At 36.0% G+C, this 20,106-nt stretch overlaps 1 protein-coding gene across 1 annotated transcript; it reads left to right on the top strand.

Annotated features, from left to right (window-relative positions):
• The first annotated feature begins 147 nt into the window (after positions 1-147).
• On the top strand, positions 148-18,695 carry tm9sf2 (transmembrane 9 superfamily member 2). The gene is made up of 17 exons (XM_051887800.1): positions 148-464; positions 1,832-1,899; positions 4,557-4,650; positions 4,896-5,023; positions 5,111-5,240; positions 5,333-5,457; positions 5,636-5,747; positions 7,088-7,167; positions 9,426-9,534; positions 11,552-11,684; positions 12,145-12,264; positions 14,995-15,052; positions 15,266-15,425; positions 15,555-15,706; positions 15,848-15,959; positions 16,050-16,221; positions 17,717-18,695. Exons 1-17 carry the CDS (start codon positions 309-311, stop codon positions 17,782-17,784), a joined length of 1,977 nt encoding a protein of 658 aa, XP_051743760.1. The 5' UTR covers positions 148-308; the 3' UTR covers positions 17,785-18,695.
• Positions 18,696-20,106: the final 1,411 nt, after the last annotated feature.

Raw genomic sequence — 20,106 nt, forward strand, 5'->3', positions numbered from 1 at the left:
GTATTATTGGTGGTATTAAAAATAGGTGCTAAATGAATTATTCAAACATCTCTAAATTAGAGTGCACATCATTTTCTAAAAGATTTTTATGCGATGGTTTCATTCTCTTCCGCATTGGAGTCCTCCCCTATCCCATCATGCTGTTCGTGATGGATGACGTGTCTGAGGAGTCAGATGCTGCTACGCAGGCAGCAGTTTCGCTAACGCTTGGGCTTAGTTATCACCAATGTCTGGATTTTGACACACATATCTAAATTTTACGCATGTAAATACATCTAACGAATCCTTAACTAGTCGGTCGAGACAAAATGGTCGTGTTCCACCGTGTCCGTGTTGTTTTTTTGTTGCTTTTTGTTTGCGGGTCGCTACGGGACGCGTTGAGTTTCTATCTTCCTGGTTTGGCCCCGGTCAGCTTCTGTGAGAACGAAGCGAGCGAAAAAAACAGCGATGTACCAGACTGCAAGGTAAATATTTACAGTAATAAGCATAATAAACTATTTCGGTAAAATGTATGAAATGTGTCGTGTTTATCTCTAACCAGGTCTCTATGCTTCGTGATGCTAGCTCAATATGCTATTGATGTGTGTCAGTTGTGGAAACATTACCTTTATGAAGATGAGAGCTAAACTTGCTCGTTTCACTGCTTTTACAAACTTTGTACTGCCATAAAACTGACTTTCGTTACCGATGGGTCTGTGAGGCCTGCAAGAGAAGAGCTTCCGTTCATTCTCATGTGTCTGTCTCTCTCAATCAGAGCTTTGACTAAGTAATTTCTTTAAAAAAAAAAAAGTAAAGAAAGAAAAGGGTGTATTCTTTAATTAGCCGATCTTTGTTCACACATCGTGGCTTCTTTTTTCTTTTTTGTTATTTATTTAAATAGAGCACAAAAGGAGACATTTCGAAGAATGTTAGTAACTGACAGCCTCAGTCGTAATTCCCTTTTAATGTATGGTGATATTGACAGAATTTTCATTTTTCAGTGAACTAATCTGGCTTCACACCGCAGAATTTTGAAGTATACCAGAATATTTCCGAAGAAGAGCAAAAGTGTGGGTGCACACAACAATTAATAATTAAAAGTATCTACATTATGCATGGTGATGAATAAAAGAGGTCACGAATGAGTTGGATAAATCCCATTCACTAGTGAAAAATTGTCATGACGTCATTTTCATTATATTATTGTTGAATCATGTAATGCAATAGTGTGTTTAATATTGGGTGGGGGAATAGCAGGTCTCATTGGTGACAAATGTCCACATTTAAACTGGTTCAACAGGTGTGACAGAAGTTTTTTCTCCTTATTTCCATAATCTTTTGTGGGGGTTGCCCATTATACTCAGTGAACTATTGAATTGTTAAATGCCTTTCCTTTGTAATAACTAACTATGATTATAGTGGTAGCCACTTTCCACCTAAATACAATAGTTACTACACTAATATTTTTATACTTAAATATCATATAATATACTTTACTACAATAAAATGGTGGTATCATAATCAAGAAAAATAAAAAAATCTTGTGAAACCTTTTTACAGTTTCGAGGCGCCCTATATTAATGTGTTGTTTTTACTGTAGTACTTACTACTGTAGTACTGTACTATAACTGTAGTAACTATGACATTTTGCTGAGGATTATGGTTCACATGGTAATTGTTTTTTTCTAAAACCTTTATTCTAATCATTTATAGAAATGTGTTTTTGTACAGACGCCATTACGACAGGAATACAGTGTATGAATACTTGCATGATTTCAAACAGTGACTCATTACGAAAAGAAGTAAATACTGTGGACATTAACTTAACCTTCACTGCTTGTCTCTTCAACAGTCATCCATTGAGCTGTTTGTGAACAGGCTGGATTCTGTGGAGTCTGTTTTGCCCTATGAATACACAGCGTGAGTAAAAAAAAAAAAAAAAAAACATTTGTTATTGATGGATAGTGTTATATACTGTTAAAGTATTTATTAATAATGAACTTTTATTTTTTGTATTTTCAATTTTCGTTTTAATTTATTTTAATTTTTAGTAATTTTGTTGTGTGCTTTTGTTATTTTTATTAGTTTTTGTTTTTAAAATATTTGTTTAGCTGTATTTTTTATTTCCATTTTTTGTTTTAATCATTTTAGTACTGTGTTATTTCAGTTGCAGTGTTGCATCTAATATTTATATTTTATTTTATTTTAGCTTCATTGCAATGAATAAAAAACGAATTTTAAAAGTTTTAAGTTTAGTTAATGGACAACACTGAAGAAATCTTGCATGGTTTTGCTCAAGATTTGCATGAGTAACTCTTTCTTTTGCATTGGACTTTACAAAGCTGAGGGAAAACCTGAAAAGGATGAAATGGAGTGAGGGTGTCGGCGAAACACTAGAGAGAATGCTGGAGAGGGAGGGGAGGAAAGTTTGAATGTAGAGATTTGTGCTCAGACTGTCTGCAGGCTGAGGGAGTGCTGTTATGTTAACACAGAGGCCTTTCAGCCAGACCACCGCTGTATAATCGAATGGAGGCAAAAATGTCTTACTTTTCCTCACAAGACATTCAATATGGCATATGCTCTGCATTATTAATCAGCCTTGCACTTACTGTCTGCTCAAACTCCTGAGGTTGTTCTGTCTGAATTAACATGTGTACTCTTGACGGCTTTCTTTTAATAGAATACACTTAAAACAACAAAAACAAACAAAAAATGTCTTCTTCTTTTTTTGTCTGATGAACACAAAGGAAGATTTTGAAGAATTTTGGAACCAAACAATTACTTACAGTTATTGACTTCCATTGAATGGTTAGAAAAAACAAAACAAAAAAAACACTTGAGACATTTCTCAAAATATCTTCTTTAATGTTCCACAGAAGAAAGAAAGTCATACAGATTTGGAATGACATGGGGATGAGTAAATAATGAAATAATTTAAAAATAAAAATAATTTTTCAGGGGAACTATACCTTACTGAATTCCTCCAAGGTAGGGCTGCACAATATTGAAGAAAAATGTGATAGGCGATAACTCGTTAAATAATGCGATATTCGATATGCAATACAATAATTCTTTGTGTAAATTAAATTTAAATTATTTAAAAACTGAAAATGATATAACCAACATACATGTTTCACATTTTGTGAGAAGAAAGCATCCTTACAACTTCTGAAAGTGAACAGCGCTGTTTTACTTTAGCATTACATAAAAAGTAAGTGTCATTATAACATCAGTGTAAGCCAGGGGGTGTAGGGTTCCATGTAGGCCTACATTAGGTTTATTTAACAACAGAAATTGGATAATCAAATGTAAAAATAAAACACTGCTTAGTTTTCGTTGTATGAATTAAATATATACTGATTCTCATTAAAGCTACAAAAGTTATTCAGTCAAGAGCAGTGAGTGATTTTCTCTGTCTTTTGTTGTTTGATTACCATTAAGCACACAGATGGAAGCAGGTTTATTAGGCTGCTGTCACTTTAAGAACTGCACGGATCCAATATATTGTTATACGCAGGCTTTCTTTCTCAACTGTTTAGTCCACCTAAGATATAACGGACTGTGTTTACGTGAATACTCAGTAAGATGGGCATTTTGACATAATTTTGTGCGTATTTGACCATATAAGCTATGGAAGAGAACTGAATTCAGGATCATGCGAATTTCTGTGTGCGTGAGTACTTCGCTTATTGCATTTAATAACATTAAGCATGTCACAAGTATGTAACAGTCATGTGTCCAGTCTACTCTCTGCTGTCTACATTGACCTAAAACTTTTTGTAATCTGTTGGAGTATTAAAATCATGCAGTAGATATCGCAGGCCGTTGTAAAATGTACATTTGCGATATATCGAGCAGCCCTACTCCAAGGCCTCAAAATCAAGAGTTACAAATAGTATGTAATAATATGCACACAGAAGATGTTACAGAAACATCTTTGTTGCAAACTGTATATATCCTATTTTGGTTACTGTGGATCTTACGGTGATAGAAAAAACCTCTGTAGCCCAGGAATGTTTGTTATTTATGTTTAATGTTTGGGTTAATATCAGTTACATTATTTGTTTCCTGAGCATACATTTTATGACTATACATTGCAAATAAAGTTGTTCACTAAGAATTTGAATCCATTTAAAATGCCCACACCCACCCAGTAGTCAGCTGTATAGAGAATAGGCCAACTTTGCGAGGTGTGATCAAATATTGACAGTTTAACCGTCATGTCACCTGATAAATTATTAAACTGGAAATCCTGAATTAGAAGAACAAATTAGAAGTGCAGTAAGGAAGCATATACTTTACTTTACTTTATACTTTATTTGTCCCTGTGAAGGGAAAATTGTCTTGGGCAATACAGGTAAAGCTGCACAACAAGACACCCACATCAGTAACATAATCACACAGTCATTTCATATCTGAAACCTAACCAGTCATACTGGACAGATTGACAAGTGGTAGATTTTGTTATTTTTTTTTTATTTTTTTTTTTTTTTTTTTGAAACATTGTTGTGTATGGTTTATTTTGATGGTTAATTGTGTCCAGAAAGCTTTATACTTCATTATTTTTAATCTTTCAGGTTTGATTTTTGTGCTGATCAGTCTGAGAAGCGTCCATCTGAGAACTTGGGTCAGGTACTGTTTGGAGAGAGAATTGAGCCGTCCCCGTATAAGGTATATCACACAGCGTTCCTATGCTAGTAACACCAAGATAAAGATAATCAAGATAACACCAACATAAAATGTATATCTTAAGTGCAACGTAAATCACTTGGGATAAAGCATGTGATAAAAGCAAATGCGTAAATGAAAATGCATGTCCACTCAAGCTCTGACTTTGTCCTTACATCAGAATGTACATAAAAATATTCTGTGCTCTTTATCATAGCATTTTATTCAGTATCCTTTTTTTCTTCTAGTTTTTCTTCAACAAGAATTTGGACTGCCAGACTGTCTGTGTTAAATCTTACAGCACAGAAAAATCGGACGATAAAGTCAAACTGGACTTCCTCAAGAAGGGAATGCTCCTAAATTACCAACACCACTGGTGAGGCAGTCACTCAGTCTCTCCTCTTCCAGCAGTAACAGAAATACAATGAGGCGTGGCATCTCATGACTTATTTGTCTCTCTCAGGATTGTTGATAATATGCCGGTGACCTGGTGTTATGATGTGGAGGACAATCAAAAGTTCTGTAATCCTGGTTTCCCCATTGGTTGTTATGTCACGGATACGGGACGGGCCAAAGACGCCTGTGTGGTCAATGTGAGTAACACTTACCCACAACCTTTTCATAGGTCATATGTTGAGTGTTCTGTTTAATACAACTTATTCAAGAAATGGTCATTTTCACTCAGGCTGACTTCAATGACAAAGACACTTTCTACATCTTCAACCATGTGGACATTACCATCTTCTACCACAAGGTGGAGAATGAGGCTGCTGGTGCCAGACTGGTCGCAGCTAAATTAGAGCCCAAAAGGTATTTAAGGCTCTATAGAAAATTCCAACTAATAATATGGCAGCAGAGAAGAGCGCTGTTTAGCCATTTAAGATTGAACAAAAAACACATCAATATATTTAATTGTCAAATTGAGGATAATGATAGAATGTTTATGTTAATATGTACATATGGAGTATGTTTCTCTTTCTTTTTAAAGCTTTAAGCAAACCAACACAGAAAAACCAGACTGTACAGGACCTCCCATGAGCCTGAGCAACAAGTTCAAAGGAGAAATCAAGATTCCCTACACCTACTCCATAAAGTTTTTGGTCAGTGATTTAAGTACTTCCATACCAGCCTTAAAGGAATAGTTCACCCAAAATGAAAATTCCGTCTTTGTTTACTTACCCTTATATTGTTTCAAACCCATAATACATTTTCATCTTTGGAAAACAAATTAAGATATTTTTAATATTCTCTCATCATTGAAAGTGTGGGCAATCAACATTTTTAAGCTTCAAAACATTGACATTGTAAAATTAATACATATTAATTGAGCGGTTTAATCCAAGTCTAGTGAACAGAGACAATCAGTTTATGCGATTTAACAGATTTTATTTTAGGTTTATAAACACACATAAACATTGATTACCACGCATACATAGAGCACATTGAATAAGGAAAACAAACTCAACCATGTGTGCTTGACGTGCAAGAACCAATGAGGTTTGTGCATCAAGGAAGCACGTTTGAGCTCCTGTTTACCATATTTGATGTGCTCTGTATGTTTATATGTGAATAAACGCCTAGGTTAAATCTGTTCATCATATAAAGTGATCATGTCTCTTTGGAAGACTTAGATTTTAAGCTGCTCGATTCATATGGATTATTTGTGTGACCTTATGTACTTTTAAAGCTTGAAAATATTGATTGCCTAAATTTTCAGTGAATGGTCAAAAATGATGAGAGAATATTGAAAAATATTTTAATTTGTATTCTGACGAGTGTCAAATGGGTTTGGAACGACATCAGGGTGAATAAATGACTAATTTGTGTGAACTAAATAAAACTGAATCGTTAAACTGAATCAAAGTGTTTTCATCTTCTTTTTTTATTTTGTATAGTAGTTTTTATACATATCATATACAGTTTCTATTGCTCTTCCTCTTCATTTCAAATTGAGAAGTGTTCTGCTTTTTTACACAAGGTGGCATACTGGTTTCACGTCACATTTTCTGTAAAGCAGGGGTCTGCTTATTGTTGCTTAATAATTACAATTAAAAATACAGTATTACATGAACTTGAACCAAAACTAAATTTCAGCTAAAAGTTTTATTGTTCATTCCATACTAGACTATGTATGAAAATTAAAATGATAACATTTAAATTTATTATTTAAAAGGCTTTACAACCATAACTAAGTATGTAAATAATTTGCAATCATAACCAAGTATGTAAATATGTCAATTTGGGTTTATTCACTATTATTACAGACCAGGTGTAAAATGCAACAATCATTTTTTGATACAGTATGTAACAGTGTCCCTGCTCTGTCTCTCTATCAGCCAAGGTGTCCTTTAGCCTGTAAGAGATTGGAGACCCCTGCTGTGTTTTATTATGCCAGTGTTTCTGCAGAACTCTTCTATAACTGCTGGTTTGGTGTTTTCAGGAGGAAAAACAAATTCGCTGGGCCTCTAGATGGGATTATATTCTTGAGTCAATGCCACACACCAACATTCAGTGGTTCAGGTGAGAGCACATATCACACACTACATACATTATATGGCCCTGTCCTAAATGACACACTCAAAGCGGACTTGAGTTATCACAAGCTCCTCCTTTACAGTTGCAGTGCACTATAGAAGCATCATTTGCAGTGCCCACACTGGTGTGGACTTTACTGCAAAATACATACTCTCGAATGTAGTGGGATTAATGTTATTACCAGGGATGTGATTTGTATGTTTTTTTCCTCCTGCATTAAAGGGTTAGTTCACCCAAAAATTAAAATTCTGTCATTAATTACTTACCCTCATGTCATTCCACACCTGTAAGACCTTTGTTCATCTTCGGAACACAAATTAAGATATTTTTGATGAAATCCAATGGCTCAGTGAGGCCTGCATTGCCAGCAAGATAATTTACCCTTTCAGATGCCCAGAAAGCTACTAAAGACATTTAAAACAGTTCATGTGACTACAGTGTTTTAACCTTACTGTTATGAAGCGACGAGAATACTTTTTATGTGCTAAAAAACAAAAAAACAAAATAATGAATTTATTCAACAATATGTAGTGATGGGCGATTTCAAAACACTGCTTCGTGAAGCTTCGAATCTTTTGTTTCGAATCAGTGGTTCGGAGCATGTATCAAACTGCCAAAGTCATGCCCCCCAGTGGTGAACCATTGAAATTTCGAAACACTTATGACGTAACGAAGCCTCGTTTACTGAAATCACGAGACTTTGGCAGTTTGATACACGCTCTGAAACACTGATTCAAAACAAAAGATTCGTAAAGCTTTGAAGCTTCATGAAACAGTGTTTTGAATTCGCCCATCACTAGATATTGTTGAATAAAGTCGTTATTTCGTTTTTTTTGGTGCACAAAAAGTATTCTTTTCTCTTCATAATATTAAGGTTGAACCACTGTAGTCACATGAACTGTTTTAAATATGTCTTTAGTAGCTTTCTGGGCATCTGAAAGTGTTAATTATCTTGCTGCCAATACAGGCCTAACTGAGCCATCGGACTTTATCTAAAATATCTTAATTTGTGTTCTGAAGATGAACGAAGGTCTTACGGGTGTGGAACGACATGAGGGTGAGTAATTAATGACAGAATATTCATTTTTGGGTGAACTAACCCTTTAATACAGATCTCCTTTTTTTCCCACCTAAGTATGACCTACATGAATTGCATAAATTACTGCATTTTCGAATATATATTATAACGCATGTATTTCATGAAATGATACCATAGCTTCTGCACAGCACTGCACAAGTCATCTAGCATCTCTGTGTGGAACACAGCCAGGGTTTAAAATGAACCCTCGGCAAGCACCAAATGCGAGTAAAAAGAAACTGGCGCGTATATGACACTGTGATGGCCGCCAGCTGGCCAATAACTGCCCATTGCGTGTTTGAGATTGAAGCACAGCACTAGCTATGTTTCCATCCAAAGTTGCGAATTTAACCTGTGCACAAATTTGTAATTTCGCATAAAACATTTGCGAATAAAGCACTGTTTCCATCCAGTGAGTCGAAGAGAACCAAATCGTCACTTCCTGATGAACTGGCACTAATTATCACTCAGAAAAATGGAAGTTGCTGCAGTAGAAGCCACTGTATATAATAATTTTTGTATATAATAAATTACTTGCCCCTCAGAGCACGCAGATGAACCGCAATAAACACTGTCATGTTATCTTGCATTCAGGTGCCTGGTGTTTGTGAACACAATCATGTGAGGCGCTTCTGCGAGGGAATTATACCGAACCACTTTAACGACAGACTTTGCTCAGGCATTACAGAATGACCAAAACAGCATTTCAGATGCTGTGCAACGAGATCAGTCCGCTGGCTGGTCCAGTTATGTTGTCCCATCGTAAAGTCACATGTGTTTTTTGAAGCGCATCAAGGAATTTATTTGGTAAAAGTGTTTCCATCGTAGTATATGCGCATGTTTTCATATTGCATAAAAAAGATATCTGTTAAAGTTTTTTATGCGCATTTTTAGAATCTGTGCGCATCTTTTTCTTTTATGCGATATCCCAAAATGTGCATAAAAATAGGTGGATGGGAACATAGCTATTGTGCTCATGAGTCTGTGTTTTATTTGGTGTCTTGAAACATGCGATTGAAAATGTGGACCCCTTGCATTTTGTCAGAAAAATTGGATTGCAGGGACTGAGGGTGTCATTTGGCTCAGGGTCCATATCCTAATAAACCCATGATGTAGTTTAGCATATAACGCATGCATGCTCAGCTGTTCTGTTCTCTGCCACTAGTATCATGAACTCTCTGGTCATTGTGCTCTTCCTTTCGGGGATGGTCGCTATGATCATGCTACGAACACTTCATAAAGACATCGCCCGATACAACCAGATGGACTCTGTGGTGAGTTCTGCTCTACAACTATCATGTCACTGTCTGATATGTGATCAGTCCTCTCATATGACATTATGTGTGTATGTGAGTGTGTCAGCTTGTATGTTTTAGTACAGCCGAGTTTTTGTCTTACACATAATAGAGCAGGGCTATTCAACTGGCGGCCCTCGGGCCAAATCCAGCCCGCCAATCATCTTCATTCGGCCCGATTACATCCCAACCTCCCTCCTCCTCTTTTCCTGGCGGTGCGGCTAAATTTGGTTAAATACGTGGCCGCAGTGGCACCTGCAGCTGTACGGCACTGTTCGTACCATGCACGCTCCTCCGACTGACTTGAGAAATGTTTTCCGTGCGAATATTTCAGCAGTTATGTGTGTCCCGTATTTCTGTCAACTGAACCAGCGATTCCAATCATTCATGAATTAATCATTCTTTTGGCTCGTTTCTTTCTTTTCCGTGAATTGGCCAAACGCGCTTTGGACCGCTCTGTCAGTGAATCATCTTAAGTTGTTTCTCAGTTAGTAACAACAAATACAGAACAAATAGTGCTGTTTTCAGGTGTTTCACTAGTTTACTTTGAACTACGCAGCACAGCCCAGTGGATAACGGAACGAAAGCTTAAAGGATCTGCGTTTATTCCCAGTCCCGGATACCATTATTAAACTGCGACATCCAGTGAGAAGCGTTTCAATTCGATACGCACCTCTCGGGTAAAAACCAAAAAACAACCGATGATTAAACTAGAACTTTAAATCAGATGAAACAGCCTCAACATTCCCAACAAGACTGATGAGGAAAACAGGAGAAACATTGTGCCATGAATGAAGTTAGAAGAATTTTAAATCCCAAAATCACCACCCTTACAAACATTTACCATGAATTAACTGTAGTAATTTACCATGGTTTGTGGAAATGTGGAATACTATGTCATAGCTATTTATATTGCAATTTATTTATTAAGTGGGTAGGGGAATACATAATTCATTTCTTTGTGAAGGTGTGTATAGTTTCTACCTGTGTTTAGATGTTTTTTATAGGCCAATATAACATATAATATAATATCATTTGACAGTGGTAGTGAGTAGCCATGTATGGTTTTACCTGTGGTTACCAAGTCTCACTGTCAGAATATTTTCATTTAAGCCTATATTAATTATAAATGAAATAATTCTTACCAATAAGACCCCCGGCCCACGTCAACTTTTTGATTTGATAATCCGGCCCTCGAATTAAACTACTTGAATAGCTCTGTAAAAGAGCGTGTGTAGCACTCAGTGTGTTTGTTTTGTAAGTTAATGAGCGTAACCTACAGGATGTGCATTAATGTGTGTATGTCACTCGTGGTTATATGGTCTGGATCATCTGCTGCCAACAATGAGGGTCACACTGACGAGGAGAGACAAGGATACACACACATCTGTCTTTACCAGTGGCAGCTCCTGGATGTTTTTGTTGGGGGTGTAAGGGGGGGCTTAACAGTTTAGAGGCAATGCTAATAAAATAATTGAATTCTGTAGGTATTAGGTAATGAACACCTAAACTACAGGCATCTAAACAACATGCAGTTTGTCATCTAGCACTGTTTAGATACAACACTGCTTCTTAAAAGACATGCCACCCCCCCCCCAATCAATAAAAAGACATGCCACTGGCCTTCACCCTTGACATGGGTCACCTTAAATACGCACGCTTCGCCTTCAGATCTCTTCATATCTTGGTATATTTAGCCCCTCCCATCTGGTGTTCGAGGTCACGCAGGGTCAGGCGTGATACATACATCTGTTGCTTTTACGTCTTCTCTCTTTCCTGTGTCTCACCATGGCCCCTCCTCCTTCCACTCACATCAGACTCATTAAGGCCAGATCGAGAGTGACACAATGTATCATTGGTCTGAGCAGCAACCGGCGTCTTTTCTTTGATCTCTGAGAGCCGTAATTGGGCTGTAGACCCAAACCCACGCCTGAACTGGGTTCCGTTAGCTCCCTGCTATTGTTAAAGCCTCGCTTTTTCACTTCATCTTTTCCAGGAGGATGCCCAGGAGGAATTTGGCTGGAAGCTTGTTCACGGAGATGTCTTCAGGCCGCCCAGGAAAGGCATGCTGCTGTCTGTGTTTCTGGGCTCTGGGACTCAGATCTTTATCATGACATTTGTTACTCTCTGTAAGTATATGGAGAGCTGAGCGGTAAATTCAGGCCTTTATTGATAGAATACACTTTTTCCTTTGTTTACTTATATATGTTATACTTATATACGAATGTCAAAATAATGTATTGATTAACATTACTGACAATAAAAAACATGTTAGATTTATATTTTTCTAAAATGCAGTGTGACCAGTGTAGTAAGATGTTTGGACAAATCTTTTTATTTTTATTTTTTTTTTATTTTTTTTAATAGTTTATTATAAAAGTAATATGTTACCAAAAATACAACAAGGATAAATGTTTGCTTTGTGATGGCTGATACAATGTATGAACCTGGACTGTCCTGTGATGGAATTTGATGAGTTTTTGATACACATTGTCTGAATATACTTGTTTAAGTGTGTCAAATTTTATAAATTTATGCAACCCTGAACTTGACAACGTTTACCTCCTTTCTCTCGTTCTCATCCTTTAGTTTTTGCCTGTTTGGGTTTCCTGTCACCTGCCAATCGTGGAGCTCTGATGACATGCGCAGTAGTGCTGTGGGTGCTGCTGGGTACTCCAGCTGGTTATGTGGCTGCCCGCTACTACAAATGTAAGTACACAGCAGAGGTATGACCTTTGACCTCTGATCCTCCCTTCATTAGGGCTGTCTGCAGTTCGTTAGATTTAATTAGTGTCAAAGGAGCCCTCTACCCGAACAGGCAGGCATACACACCCCTGCTGCTTTTTTGCTTTAGCTGTGTTCGACGGCTTGTGCAGATTACAATGAGAGCTTACTCTTCTTTGTCCTACTATGATATCAGTTGTAGATCCATCTGCTGAGCTCTGTCTGTTTTAACATCAGTCATGCAACAGATGTTAATTGTCCCCTTTGATCTTCTCTCAATTTTTCATCGGCTTATTTCTTGTTAGAAACTGAATCATAAACATTTATGAATTTTCTTCTTTTAATTGGTCCATCAGCCATTTTTATAATTTTTTTCCACCAACCAAACGTGATACACAGGATTGTGGGAAATAATAGTGCACAGAGTTATTAGAGTTATTATAGTTAACTGAAATAAACGTTAAAATGTTTATATTATTTTATTTCAGCTAGCTGCCATTTAGTTTAATTTGATGTAGCTAAAACTGAAATAAAATTAATTAAAACTTAATAGACATATTTTAAAAAACTATAGCTAATAAAATATGATTTAAAAAAATGTAAAAAAGGAAACTATAATAGTATCTAAAAGATAATAAAATAACAGAGGCAGCATCCCAGTGCTTATGCTTTTGGTTTCTTGGTTTCTCATTGCTTGCCTCACAGACTATTTCCCAGTGTCAGTCAAAAGAGCAGACATACAATTCACTTGTCCAACCTAAAAAAGATTACAATTGTTTTTCCAAATATAAATGTGAAATATAAGGTGTACTGTTTTGGGTAGATTTTTGAAGTATCTGTAAATGCATTTTCATCTAATATTACCCACAACATCTTGTGAAATGGAAGAGGAGGTGTTACTGTTCTCTTTTGACTTTTTAAGAAAAAGTAATGTGACAGTTTTTAAATATTTGAATCTTAAAAAGAGATAAAAAAAAATAATAATAGTAATTTCAGTGAATTCTAACATTGTTTTAAGATGTCAAATTGAAAGTCAGTAATGAATAAAAGAACAAAGAAACACTACAAGTAACCTCTTCAGAGCTCAAACTCAAATACACATAGGAGTGTTTGAAAGCAGCCGCCTATCAGCGGGTACTGAATGGAATCAGTTCCCTGTACTTCTCCAAAACCGTCACTTTTTTTTTTACAATTTCAGTATCGACTTGGTGCCAAAGTACCTGTAAATTTGACAGCACTAATTACTAGACGTGGGAGAAAAAAAATCGATTCTCCGATGCATCGCAATTCTCTCTTCAACGATTCTGGGTTTAGTTTTTAACCACTGATGCGCGATGACACTGTGTGCTCTAGAAACAGCCGTATTCTGCTTGCTTCAAATTCCACACACACAAAAACCCTCAAACCTTCCATAAAATAAACATCCATAAAGTTCGAAAAGGTTGAAATGAATTACAATCGCAGACTTCATTGCACAGCATATGTGCTGTGAGAAATGTTATGCTTATGATGTGTGGTCTTGCCCACCGATATTTCAGTGTTTTCTCTTATAAATGCTCCAGGAAGGCATCATTTATACCGTTTGGAATGCAGTAGGACTATATAGTCAATACACGAAACTCACTCACTGACAGACGGCTGCTTTCAAATGCTCACGTTAAATGCACTTGCATCTCAAAATGCTTTTATGATGAAAAATAAATGTAAACAATATCAGTTTTGTTTTAAGGAATTAGACAGAAAGGACAAAACATCTGACATGTCAAAATAGATCTGTACATTGATGTGAATGCAGCTCTTGCTGTCTATGATCATCGTCATCAGTAATAATCAAACAGCATTAAATCTAAGAGAAAATCACTTGCTGCTCTTGACTGGAAAATGTTCATATACTTAAAGCACTAAGGCCTGTTCACACCAGGAATGATGCCTATAAAGATAACTATATTAGCATCCACACCAGCTGACGATAACATACTGTTTATTCTAAGTACGCGATGCAGTTACGCCGTCTGCCGCTTTAAATGCTCAACCTCATTAAAGCAGGATGGATTCTGATTGGCTGTCATTGTTAGATACTTAAAACACTGTTTATAACTTGTACTATGTTTCTTTGTTCCTCTTTATTATTTACTATTTGCTTGAAAGTTTTGAAGCTGTATTTAATTAGCTAAAATTCTTAACATAAAATTGTTTAAATTTAATTTTTATTTAGTAATTATTTTAAAAAGTTCTTATAATAAGTAATAAAAATGTACAAGTAAACGTAAGATTTAAATTTGGTAAACTAATTAATAATAATAAAAAAAAAAAAAATATATATATATATATATATATATATATATATATATAATATAGATCAAGAATCGTTTTGGAATTGGATGGTGATTCCTAGAATCGGATTGGATTGTGAGGTGCCTAAAGATTCCCACCCCTACTAATTACAAGTAAAATCTATAATTTTAGAGCCTAGTAGAAGTATGTGATAAAAAGATGCAGCCTCATATGCTAGCAAATATTTAGAACACAACGTTTTTTTAATGCACCTATTTAAATGTAAAAGAAATGAAACAACAAGAACTCATTGCTAGCAAATTCCTTTATTAAATACAGCACTATAGTATCACATTGACCATATGTTCTCTTTGTGGTTTAAAATTTGGTTTGCCTCCTTGTTAAAATGTGAGGTCAACTGGTCTCTCTCACTTTTTGCAGCCTTCGGTGGGGAGAAGTGGAAGACCAATGTTCTGTTGACAGCATTTCTCTGTCCAGGGTGGGTAAATGAAAAATCCATAATTTCTTTAAATTTAAATCCATAGATTTCATTAGAATTTCATTAAGCAGTTATATTGTTAAATGGAACAGTTAATGGGAGATTTGGTCTATTTTGCAAAATTTTGAACTTGCACTTTGAAGTCTTATGCTTTGACATGTAGCTTGATTAAATATAGCTTGTTGTTAATAATAAATTTACATGCTTTTTCAGGGTGGTGTTTGCTGATTTTTTCGTAATGAATCTGATTTTGTGGGGCGAGGGTTCATCAGCTGCCATGCCATTTGGCACTCTGGTGGCCATCCTGGCTCTGTGGTTCTGTATCTCAGTGCCCCTCACCTTTATTGGAGCTTACTTTGGTTTCAAGAAAAGCGTAAGCTTTCTTTACTTTCAGATTGTTTCCCAAAACTTAATTTTGTTTGTTGAAAAATAATCCAGAACCCCATCCATAATTCTGTTGTTTAAATGAAGTTATAAATGTGTTATTTTTGTATAAAATCAGGGCATTGAACATCCCGTGAGGACCAATCAGATCCCCAGACAGATTCCAGAGCAGTCCTTCTACACTAAACCTCTTCCTGGCATTGTCATGGGTGGAATCCTGCCATTTGGCTGCATCTTCATCCAGCTGTTCTTCATCCTTAACAGCATCTGGTCAGTGCTGATGTGAAGTTCATGATGCACTTTAGAATCAGGGTCTATTAATGGTTACTCAGTACACCTCTTTACGAATACCAGACCATGAAACCAACAGGTTTTAGGTTTACAAACTAATGTAAATGATTGATGTTGCAGGTCTCATCAGATGTACTATATGTTTGGCTTTCTCTTCCTGGTCTTCATCATCCTGGTCATCACCTGCTCTGAGGCCACCATCCTCCTGTGCTACTTCCACCTGTGTGCTGAGGTGAGAGTACATACACGTGGCCATATGCATATTTTGGAGAATTGTTTATTTCATTTTATTCATTTGTTTTGTGAATGTGTCATCTCTCAGGACTATCACTGGCAGTGGCGTTCCTTCCTGACCAGCGGATTCACAGCTGTTTATTTCCTGGTCTATGCCATCCATTACTTCTTCTCAAAGCTACAGATCAGTGGACTTGCCAGCACCATTCTTTACTTTGGCTACACCATGATCATGGCGCTCATCTTCTTCCTCTTTACAGGTCTGTGTGTGTGTAGAGCAGAAGTGTTGAACTCCATTTCTGCCCGGGCCTCAGACATAACCTCAGGGTTATGTGTGCCCCCAAGGGCCAACTGAATATCTAAGACCTATTTCATAACTCATTATTTCACAAGAATTTCACAAAGCTGCTTTTCTTTTCTTTTCTTTTCTTTTTTTCTTTTCTTTTTTTTTGAAAAAAAGCACCAAAGCATTAAATTCTAGTTATTTTGAGAGTAGTCTATTTATTTATGCATTTATTTTCTTTAACCATATTATGTAACAAACATTACAATCAGATCATGCTGCAGATAATTTAATGTAATGTAATTTACCTTATATAGGTCCTTGCTAAAGTGTAAACATTTTTAGCTATAAAAACTGTTTACAGTTTGCTTGATGACAATTACAAACTCAATATATTGATACCTTGTTTCATTATGGTAATTATTAAATAGACACTTATTGGTTTTATTTAGAACTTGCTTCTCTGAAATCAGTAGTATAGATATAATGTACTGCATTGACACTGCACACTGTATCCCTGACATAACGTAGGCCTATGGTTTTATTTCTTTGTTTTTTCAACTAATCTGAAATTTTTGTTTTTCCAATTCTCAAATACGTGTAGCAAGCAGTTGATCACATCCTGAACGTTCTAAACACATCGGTGATCGTACGTATCAAAGGGTTAATATTCACAAGGAAAGCACTAACTGATTGATCGTGAAGTACTAAAACTGAGAAGTTTCATTCATGCGTTTCTGAAATTAACTTTGCAGGCTAAACAAAATGAGGTAAAAATATGACATGACCAGGATCACAATATAATGAAATTATTTTGCGGGCATCATGAAATGAGGTGGCAGGCTCATTTTGAATTTGAAATTTATAGTGTAGAGAGAGCTTTGTTTGTGAAAGCCTTGCACATGCTGTTCAGAGATGCGTCCTGGAAATCATGGAATTTTGTGGTGCAATTTTCATGGAAAATTGTGTTGTGCTTTTTACATAATTAAAAAAGTAGCTTTAGAGAGATTAGTTTGTTATATCATGATTGCTATATCATGATAAATACTTTTAAGTCATCCTGAGGCCCACGAAGTTTGTGGCCCCCTAGTGGGTCCCAACCCCCTGCTTAAGAACCACTGGTCTAAACAAATTCAATATTATTTAGCTGTGTGACTGAATGAAGAACCTTGAGTTCCGTGAGTTCCGTGTCAGTGACCATTTTGGCATCAACAAGAAACTTTTAAAAATGGCACTTTATCACTGTGCTATCATCCCTTTGAGTTCTGCTTTAACTCTTTCTCCTTTTTTTTTTTTTTTTTTTTTTTTTTTAAAGTAATGGCAGGTAAAATTGTGGGATGTTTTGTTCCAAACATTCAATGTTTGTAGACCGTCTTTATGTGCAATTTTGAGTGAAGAGAAAAGTAGTGCTTCAAGGATATATTTTGTAGTGTTTTACTAATCTCGATCTCTTTTGTATTTCTTGCTTCCAGGAACAATTGGATTCTTTGCCTGCTTTTGGTTTGTCACCAAGATCTACAGCGTGGTCAAAGTGGATTAAGCAAAAGCAATCTCAGATGAGACTGAACTCTTCTCCGCCCAATGTGAGATCCCAGAGGGAGGGACCTGAGCGCTGTTTAACTTGCCACGGCGACCCTGCTTTACACCAACAACTCAGAATCAACAAATTCCATTTACTTTGCTGTGTATGTGTGCGTGTGCATTAGTAGTGCATATTCAACCATTTGAAGAAATCGACACATCTGCTTCTTTAGTCGGAACGGAATACAGCAAACATACACTTTGGCCATTGCAACTCGCTCAAGTAATTATGATTTTGAGTTGTCATTTGTAAATATTACTTACTTTTCTCTTTTGCTAACATTCAAATGGAAAGGGTAATGCATAAATCACAGAGAAATCTAGCTCCAGTCACTGAATCTTCAAGGTTTCAGAAGTATGATTTTGTAAATAGCATTTTTTCCTTAAATGCATCAAAAAAGAAACTAGAGGTTAAAAACAGAAGGACTTCATTCTTTGAGTTGGTTTAAGAGTGAGGCTGTGTGAATTTTCTTTCATCATGTTGATACTGTACAATTACTGCTTGCATATACTCGTGTATAACCAGTGGGGGGAATGTCTATTTAACTTTTTGTTTGGTCATTTTTTTCCTCTTTGTTTCTGTTTATGCCTCAACACATTGTGTGCCTCATTATCACAGAGGAAAATCAAGACATTTTTTTCGGATAAGAACAGGTTTGTGAAAATGTGAAGTGCCCCGTCCATACACAGGGGTGCTGGTGTGAAATGATTTCCTTTGTATATATGCACAGCATTTAAACGTGTGTCCATAAAACTACATTAGCTTGGTTGGTCACTCAGTTTTGGTTTCTGTCTTCTCTGATTTTGAGGTAATGAGATTACAAGAAAAACATTAAAATATTAGAAATAAAACCTCCTTGTCTCCAAAAATGTTAGTTTACTTGTTTGTTTTCATTAATGAAGTTGTTCTCTATCTTGATAATTTGTCCTTTTTTCTTTTCTTTACTATTTGACATTATGGAATCGCAAAATACAAACACTTTCATTAACAAATGATAGGGAAAACAAACATTCTCTACAAGTATAAACTGGCTTGAGACCATCAGTGTAACTATTTCACTACTTTAACATTAAAAATGTATATGATTGTTTGATTTCCAACATCAAGAATTGATATTGTCTAGCATTATATAACAGTTAGTTCTGCTCCTTGAATTTGATTGGCTTATCGCCATTCAAAGACTACTGGGATTTTTGAGATGGTCCTCACTGCAGAACAGAAGATCCAACTCCTCCCACTTTACATATCCCTAAACCTACCTGTCTCCGCCCCCTGGATCTGGATCCAACTCCTCCCACTTTACATATCCCTTAACCCTACCTGTTTTTACTTTTGTTTTTTTCTTCTTCCTTTCTCCAGGTTATGTCAGTAGGTGGCAATAAGGGACTGTTTTTAAAAGTGATTTATTGAGTTATTCACTCAACTGATCCATTCAAAAACATCAATTAAATGCACCTATTTTCGTCAATCCAAATAAATCCAATCCGATTGGAGATTCCAGAATAACTTGTATATCAGTAGTGCAGATCCATGCACGCACGGCGCATGCGCAGGGCGTTCAGAAACGGAGAATGCCAATTCTGTTAAGGCTTCATTGGAGACATAAAATAGAGAAAAAGTAAATATTGTTTTTAAAATTAAATTTTCGGTTTATAATTGTCACATAAGGAATGTCAAATTCCCAATTGTCCTGTTCGTTTGAATATCAGCACAGTTGTGATTACATGAATTTTGGTGTCCCATTTTTCCTGAGCAAAGCTCCCAACAGCCATACAGAGGGCCAAGGCAGCTGTAATTTACATAAACTGTAAATAAAACAAAACAAAACTTAACTTATCTAATAAATATATAATTGTCTAAATTAGTGGAAAAAAATATTTAAAGTGGAAGTTTAAAAAAATCTTTGCAAAGTAGAACGTTTTATGACCAGCAGGTGTCACTATGTTCAGTTAGGATTTGTTTCTGGTATTCCCTACATTATGGGTCCCCACAAAGATGGCAATATCCGAAATCCTTGTCCTTGTGGGGGCATTTTTTGGTCCTATGTGGAAAACAGCTTATAAATCATACTAAGTGATAAATAAAAATTAAAAAAAAATTGAATCTTTTCTTTGATTGTTGTGTTTAGGGGTTGGTATAGAGTTAGGGGATAGAATATACAGTTTGTACAGTATAATATCTATGGAATGTCCCTATTAAACATGGAAATCCAACGTGTGTGTGTGTGTGTGTGTGTGTGTGTGTGTGTGTGTGTGTGTGTGTGTGTGTGTGTGTGTGTGT

This window comes from Ctenopharyngodon idella, chromosome 1, assembly GCF_019924925.1.
Source record: "Ctenopharyngodon idella isolate HZGC_01 chromosome 1, HZGC01, whole genome shotgun sequence".
NCBI lineage: Eukaryota > Metazoa > Chordata > Actinopteri > Cypriniformes > Xenocyprididae > Ctenopharyngodon > Ctenopharyngodon idella.

Coding starts and splice junctions, on each gene's coding strand:
- tm9sf2 (XM_051887800.1), top strand. CDS start 309: ATGGTCGTGTTCCACCGTGTCCGTGTTGTTTTTTTGTTGCTTTTTGTT. Junction 465..1,831: donor GCGATGTACCAGACTGCAAG/GTAAATATTTAC, acceptor TCTCTTCAACAG/TCATCCATTGAGCTGTTTGT. Junction 1,900..4,556: donor TTGCCCTATGAATACACAGC/GTGAGTAAAAAA, acceptor TTAATCTTTCAG/GTTTGATTTTTGTGCTGATC.